This window comes from Arvicola amphibius, chromosome 11 (assembly GCF_903992535.2).
Source record: "Arvicola amphibius chromosome 11, mArvAmp1.2, whole genome shotgun sequence".
In the NCBI taxonomy this organism is placed as follows: domain Eukaryota; kingdom Metazoa; phylum Chordata; class Mammalia; order Rodentia; family Cricetidae; genus Arvicola; species Arvicola amphibius.
The window spans coordinates 5,112,545-5,120,906 of record NC_052057.2 but is presented as its reverse complement, the minus strand read 5'-3'; the positions used below and the strand labels follow the sequence as shown (position 1 = coordinate 5,120,906).

Sequence of the window (8,362 nt, the reverse complement as noted above, 5' to 3'; positions counted from 1 at the left end):
GTCTGCTTTCTCCTAATGTGTGGGTCTCAGAGATCCTACTTAGAGCTCTTGTCTTGGCTGCAAACATCTTATCAGCTAAGGCACTTCACTTACTGTCTTCTTTATCCCTGAGAGCTCCCTTTCCCTAATGCAAATGACTTAGATATTTCTTTCGCTTGATAATGTGCTTTGTTGTTTAAATGTATTACAGTGATTGAGATATATAAAATTCATACACTGTTGATTGCTATATGGCATTCATTTATTAAAGGGGCCTCTGCTTTACTCAATCCAACAGTTTTGGGCTCACACAATACCTTAGCGAAGTAAAGTTGCTACACATTTATTAATTTAATTATTTATTAATTAATTATCACGTGGGGAAAAGCACGTGATATCTATGAAACCTAAAAATATCTAAGAGTGCAAAATCTTTATTTTGAATTCCTAAAAAGGAGTTGAGAAAAAAGAAAGTTGAACAGAACTTATGAACGTCTTCAATATTCTTATTGATGAAAGAGACAATAAAATGAAAGATGTGCATGTGATATACATGTTAAGTATCTACAAGGAAATGTTAAATGTATCAAAATATAAGGGTCTAGTTTATGTATGCAGGAACACAAGGCATATAACTAACCTTAAATGTGACTTGCATAGAGTTTTCATTAATGCTAATCACATAAATGTCTTTAAAATATTCTTATTCCTTTGGTGATGTAGCTGACATTTTCCAAAAGCTTGATTTTTATCCCACAGAAGGTTAAGACTAGCTTTATTGTAAAACAAAGCAAGCTTGTGAATGTTAAATCATTGTTATAATTTGCATAAATATGCAATCAATTGGATAAAGTGATTTGAATAACCCTTAGTTCCTACACAAGGTAAGACTCTGCATGAATATATTTAGTAAAGGTTATAGAAAAGATGGCAAACTATTTGACATTTTAGACCTAGTATTTAAATTTCACATCCACTATGCACATGGACAGAAATCCTCAGCATTATAAATAATGATAAATTGAGTGGGCTTTAAAACCACTTAATTTGAACACTGCTCCTCCAGAGGAAAATATTTTAGCTCCATTAATCACCAGAGAGGAAATTGTATGAATGAAAAACATCTGAATGAAATACATATGACTTAAAAGGAGTGTTTGCAGCCACGACATCCAAGGCCAGCCTACTTAAAAGAAACAATAAAACATTAAATTAAACATTTACCTAAAATTGGATGCCTGAATTTTGCATTTTAATTAAATCTAAATATGAGGGGAAATGGTCAAAATCTATTAGGGTATAAATAACTTTATGATAATTTTATACGAGAATGTTTTGTTTAGTTCACAGAGGCACAAAATAAGGCATTAATTATATCTGAATAGAAAGTGGCATAATCAATTTTAAAATATTTTTATTTATGTGTATGTGAATGTGAATTCCACAATGGGTGGCCTGCAGAGGTCAAAAGAGGGGGTCAGACTCTCTGGAGTGGGGCCTACAAGTGGTTGTGAGCTATAGCACACGAATGCTAAAAACTGAACTAGGGTCCTCTTGCAAGACTGGAAAACATTCTTACACACTAACTGTTTGTCATTCCAGCCCTCAGTAATGTTAAAGAAATTGATGCCATGGCAATTAAATGAAACGCATGGTATGGATTGGCTCGTGAAGGAGACGAACAAGAAATAAGAGGCAGCTTTAAGACTGAGTTTTATCAGTGCTCACTTCCTGGTGCAGACTCATTCTGTCACTGCGGTCGGGAAAGGAAAGGTCACTGCAATTCAGAAAACACAAGCTGTGCAGGTAAAAGGACATCCTATCTGCCCTTCACAGCCTTAAAAAGCAGCCTCTTTTGCATGCAGAGTGATGAGAGAAACAAAGCATATTTGAGAATAGAGGATTAGCAGACTTTAGATCGGGGTATACAGAAACTCTTTGTAGTCCTTCATGTTCTTTGAAACATTCTTGATGTGGAAAGTCCTTCTGTATATGTGTTGCTTTGATTGGTTGATGAATAAAGCTGTTTCAGGCAATGGCTTAGCAGAGTAAAGTCAGGTGAGGAATTTGAATAGAGATATATAGAGAAAGAAAGGCAGAGTCAAAGAGATTCCATGTAGGTGCTGAAGGAGAAAGATGCCACAACCTTAACTGGTAAGCCACAGCTTCGTGTTGAGAAGCAGATGAATAGAAATGGGTTAATTTAAGATGTAAGAGCAGGCTAAGAACATGCTTAAGCCATTGACCAAAAAGTGTTGTTAATACAGTTTTTTGTGTGATTATTCAGGTCTGGGGGGCTGGAAAACGAAAGTGCAGAATCCAAGAAGATTCTGGAACCATGTCAAGTGAAAAAAAAATTTTTTTTAAAGAAATAGGTCAAGGACATGAATTTGGTAGGAACTGGCTCTGTGAGAGTATTGAGCCTGTTATGGTGTAAATACGCATTAGTATCTTTTATAGAATCATGTGAGGAAACAGCGTCAAGTTTTACAATGTCTATTTTCTACGTCAGCAACTTCACTTTGGGCTTCCACGTCTCATACAGGCACATCCATACACAAATAACTGCAGGGATACTGTTTTATATTAGAAAAGGAGTCACGTTATGTAACTGTAAGCATGTCTCCACCTACAGGAGTCATGCCAGACATGTGACTGCGTGTCTCCACCTGGAAAAAAATCATATATATATATATATATATATATATATATATATATATATATGGTGATAAATCCAAATAATGGAAAGTTAAATACCATTTATTGTGTATGTATACTGTTATGCTAAATTAATTTTTATATTCAAATCAGACAGAGGTTGGAAATACCTGAAATCAGGTCTGGGTTGGGAATCCTCCTGCATTGTCCCCTGGGGGAAAGCAAAAAGAGAAAGTATAGCAACCCTATGTACTGGTCCTAAGCAGATGTGTGTGATTTGTAAGGCATCAACACATTTAGCCCAAAAATAAATAGTGGAGAGAGACTGTAGATTGAAGATAGGATCTGGTAATAGGACACTATCATATTGTATTGCATGAAAAAAAAAATCATTTCCCACTACTTTCACCAGTATATTTCTATATAACGATACTGCCTTCACTATAAGATATCTTTTAAAATCCTAGATCACAGTCCCTAATATGAAACCAAGTTATTAAAGCAAACGTAAGAGAGTATCATTACAAACAGATTTTTTAAAAAAAAAATGGTACACGTTCAAGGTATTATTTTCTCCATTGCCATCCCATTAAACTAATATGTCTCTTGGTTTTGGTAGAATCCTGAAATTCATTACCATTTTACTTGTGACATATTAAAATTATTCAGATGGTCATAACTGGATTGTCCTGAAAGACTATAACGTCTGTATACGCCTGACAAGAATTTTTTTAACTACTGAGGATATTTTAAGTAAAAACAATCTTCAATAAATCAAATGGCAGTGAACTGCATATGGTAATTGCACAAGTAATAATTTTAATGCATTACATCATGAATTGGCCACACAAATCACCAGCAAGAACAAAAGGACTCCAAAGAATGTAAAATACTTTCCTGGTCTTATGTTTACAGTGTTAGTTACCAGTAGCTCCAATTTTAGCGGAGACGTAAATAAGCAATTACACTGTGACACTGTCAGACAACCGGGTCTTGGAAGATGGGACTTAGGAGTTGTTTTCAGGTAAGAACAAGATAAAGACAGTCAGCCCCCAATGTCTAGACCTTCAGCAAGAAGAAAAAGTCAAGTCTAGAATTTAAATAAAAGTCACTATTTACTAAATCATTGTTTTGTAACATACCCAAATACATTCAGATAAATTAAAAAAAATCCCAAAAGAGTTGACTATTACTTGAAATATAGAAGCATCTTAATAAAACAAACAAACTAAATTCTTCAATGTTCTCTGATTAGTACGACTTTTCCAGTTCACGTTCATGTCAGCAGTTCCTCTTGGAGCCTGGCAGTGATGTGGATCCACATGTCACCGCTCCCTTCAGACTGCAAACGTGTGCAACTCTTCTTAAGGCTTACACTTAATGCTCTCCATATCAGAAAATGAAAGGCATGAAAATAGTTTAGATTTTAAGGTGGATTAAATCATTTATTTTATCCAAAATATTTAATTAATACATCTATCATTTATTTGTTTGTACTTTGTCATATGCCAGAATGCAGTACGTATCTAAACTAGCCCAGAATTCTCTTGTCTTCAAAAATGCTTACTGTTCTATTATCTGGCATTTTGACATTACACGCGCACTTAAAAATAAGCTGATTTTATAAATGTATAATTTTGGTTCTATTTCTCAATAAGCCTGCATAACTATTGCTGCTCTGCCTCTTTTAAAATCTTTAAACAATATGTCATACAATCTTGCTTAATCTGTGATAATACTATTGATAATTATGTAAGGAGAAGATGGCTTTTCTGGACAGTTAGGAGGAGGGGAATATAAGACACTGCATACATTAGAAGGGTCATCATAACGGGAGTCAGCGTGCACACCATGTTTTCATCAGTGCTACCGGAAGTATTTGCAGGTGCAGAGTTACAGTAGCTGGAGAGCACATTATAGAGATTATGTAGTATGCCTGTTCTTCATTGATTCCTAAAATACTATGCTGAATATACATAACATTTATCTATCTAGCTCATGTTTGGAGCAGAGACGTTACAGGATCATGCTGCCATTCAAAAGTAAGGTGCTGTATTTTATAATTAAGTGGCATCCAAAGTGCAATATATTGCTATGACAATGCCAAGTTTTCACAGATCAGCAATTATGAATTGCATTGGTCACAATGAAATGGTATTGTATGTCATACAAATGGAAATGTTTTATCATAAATATATAGACCAATATATAACATTGAAAAACAAGAAACAGAAAGGAAATAATGCTCTTGCATAAAGGTCAATGCGTTTGGCTGCTGTTGGAATGACAGGTTTGGCAGGAGGAGGCTTCTTGTTGTTCTTAGCCTGGGATTTCCCAAGTCCATTGTTGACTTCAATGGGTTTTCCATAGCAGTCATAATTGGATAATTCAAAATCTCTTGGCAAGCTTCCAACAATGCTGAAGTCATTGGATCTCAGGTCAGACTTGGAAGTACAAACTTTTTTGCATCGGGTCTCACCAACCTAAGCATAAAAATGAAATATGGTGTAATAGAATTTTATAATTATAAATACATATCTCTTCAAAAAGATATTTTATTTTTTTGTTTTTTGTTTTTTTTTTGGTTTTTTAAAATCAAGTTTAAAAATTAGCAGGAACAAAAGTCAACTGATGAATCCACTGGATTGATTAAGCATTTCAGAAATTATTAAACATTTCATAGGGCTCTGATATGTTACCCAAATAACAAGGATCATACCATCAAATATACTTTTTTATTATTTTATACTTAGAAATAAATAAAGCATGAAGCAACGTCAATTTAGGTTACTATTGGGGTTGTAAGACTTTTCTCAGTTTAAATACTAAAAAATAAGAATCTTTCTTTGATCCAATATGGGCTATGTGCACAGACAATAAACTCTAATGTTAATTCTAAACCTCCATCTCTGCTTTCCCGTCTCTGAACAGGACTGCTGGTTAGTAAGTGGTGGGGCACGAAGACAGTCAGCCTCTGAATCATAGCCACAAAAAGTCCAGATGACTTAAATATCTCTGATCACATCAGTAAGGAAAGCATAGCTTCAATATCGCAACATTCACACAAAAAGGATTCCCAGAAGCTGCTGCTTTTTTAAATTCATTGAAAACTCTCTGACATTTTGCATGGCTTCCATGTTCAACATTAGTGCAAGTGCGCTACATGTGCACCAGAAAAGGCATCCATGATGATACAACCGAAGAAGGAATACGAATAGGCTCCCCCTATAAGACTCCCCCAAGTTCCTTCGACAACTCATGAGTCACCCACTAGTTGGAGGGTCTCTTTTTGTTCCAATAATTAGAAATTTACACAAACTTTCTTTGTTGTTTTGAACTTATTAGTAAATAAAATGCATACAGGACAAGAGAAAATATTTCATAATAAGATGTCATTTGCAGCTGTTACAAATTCACTAGTAAGAAAATGAACCACCTAAGTAAGATAACAGTTTTTCTCAACACATTCCCAATGTGGCTATTCGAACCCTAAATTCATCACCTTTCCATTGTTTCTGTCCACAAATGTCATCCGCTCTCATTACATACACTGTCACTCCTGCAAAGAGCTGATAACAGAAATGGGGCAGCATAAAGATAAAGTTGTCAAGAATAACAACAAAATACTGAGATAAAACTCTAATATTTTCAAATTTAAATTCTCAGATTTTGTTTGTGTTTCATGTAAAACCAAACAATTTTGCATAAACCTCTAGAATGAAAGATAAAATGTCTTCTGCAGATGATAAAAAGATGTTCAGAGGAAACAATTTGGAGAGATTTCACTGAATCAAAATCAATTCTAATCTTCAATGCATAGCTTTACCATAAAGAAACAGCTCCCATGATCAATCATTAGCTTTTGTTTATTAAAGTATGGAAAATTGTGAGCATTGAGCCTATTTTGTTTTTTATTCATAAAATCTCTGTGTATTACAAGTGCTGGGAGTGAGGAAAATGATGGTAGTAACACGAGAGGTTGTGTAGCTATTTTATGAATAAAAAGAAAAACATAATTGAAATATGCATTAATTTACCAAAATACTAAAAACTGATTAATACAGCACCATCTTTTTGTTTTTTTATGGCAAGGAGCCTTAAGCCAGATATATAGATGAAAAACATAATTTTGCATAATGATAAAAATCATATTTCCTAAAATCTCTCATGCTGAAAACTGAACTCTAGTTTTTGGATATTAGTCACACATTTACTTAGCAAGAACACTTTTTTTTAATTAACCTTTAGATATTCTATAATACAAATTTTATTATCTTTCTATTGTTATTTAGACTAAAAATCAATGACAAATCATTTGACTAAAATTACTTGGAAATTCATTGTGTTTTGAAAAGCAAAATATGTTGAAACAAGTAGATTATGACTCTAAAGCCATAATTGCATATGTATTTTTTCACAGAAATACAGAGTTCAAAAGGTAAGAGTTAATACCTTTCTATTTTCGTTTTATTTCATGTGTTAATATGTTCCAAATTTATGACCTTACCAAGCTATGCACTGCTGTGAACTTGGTGGGGATATTAATAGTAACTTATGTTGGATCACATGTTATCAACAGAGGGAGGACAGGGAATGGTGGGATGCTCAACACTGACAAAGGGATGAGAAGGGAATGGCGGGATGCTCAACATTGACAGAGGAATGACCATGACAGGAGGTTTAACAGAGACAGAAAACTGACATGCACACAGATACACACACTCACACACACACACACACACACAGACACTACCAACGGGGAACTGCAGACTGAGGACAGGATCGAAGAACAGTAAAGTCTAAAGAATACATTACCTAATCTGAACAGAGGAAAATCTTGGAAATCTTAGCGGTGCCCCAGGTGCATAGACATCTACCAGTGTGCCCCACATTTGTGTTACTGCCCTCTATATAATGCACACACATGTGTATATATACATTTATATTCTTTATCACCTTGCTTTTATAAATTATATTTGAAAAGGAATCAAATAATCATAGTTCTATTCTACATGATTCCAAGTGAATGTTAAGGAAATGTTTAGTGTGGATTTATGAATACAAGCTGATAGAGGGATGAAAAGGGACCTAATCTTTCACATATCACACAAACTAGCAAGATAATGTCACCTTTAGATCATAATAAGTTGTATCCTCATAATATAATATCTAAAGAAGTCATTAAAATTATAATACAATATCTAAACCTATTCCAAATGGTTCCACATAAAATATAGAAAGCTCAAGATGGAATTCTGTAACTTTTCAAGGATCCCATGTGAATGTAGGAAGCAGAAAACTGAACAAAACACTGTAACAGGAAGTAAAAACAAATGAACCCTGAGGTCTCAAAGTATCAACAAATGTAATAAAAATGCAACATGCCAATACAACCAATTAAAATATAAGAGATTGGTGGGGTAAAATCTCGATGACAACTCTGTCATCTACAAGAAACTTGCTATTGTGTGCTCTAGACACGTTTGACGGAGAAGAAGAGGGCGTTACAGCAAAGAATGACGTAAGTCACGGCACTGCAGACATGAAGCACTTCTTCAGGAGCAGTAATACCGCATAAAACGTCAACATCATGTAAAGACGTTTCTCTAAATGTCAAGCTGTGTATAGAGGGCTGGAGCTTTAAGCTTTGAAAACTGGTGGAATGACTTAAAAAGACAAAAAACAAAAACGGATATGAAATACAGGAAAAATTAATTTACTCTTC

At 34.3% G+C, this 8,362-nt stretch overlaps 1 protein-coding gene across 4 annotated transcripts in view; it reads right to left on the bottom strand.

The window, feature by feature from the left end:
• Nucleotides 1-4,823: 4,823 nt before the first annotated feature.
• The window catches only part of Glrb (glycine receptor beta), a 61,899-nt gene continuing 58,360 nt past the window's right edge, over nt 4,824-8,362 (bottom strand). For all 4 annotated transcript variants that reach the window (XM_038347811.1, XM_038347812.1, XM_038347813.1 and 1 more), the window contains one exon: nt 4,824-5,120. In XM_038347811.1, the coding sequence (XP_038203739.1) occupies nt 4,824-5,120 (297 nt within the window). The remainder of the gene's footprint in view (nt 5,121-8,362) is intronic.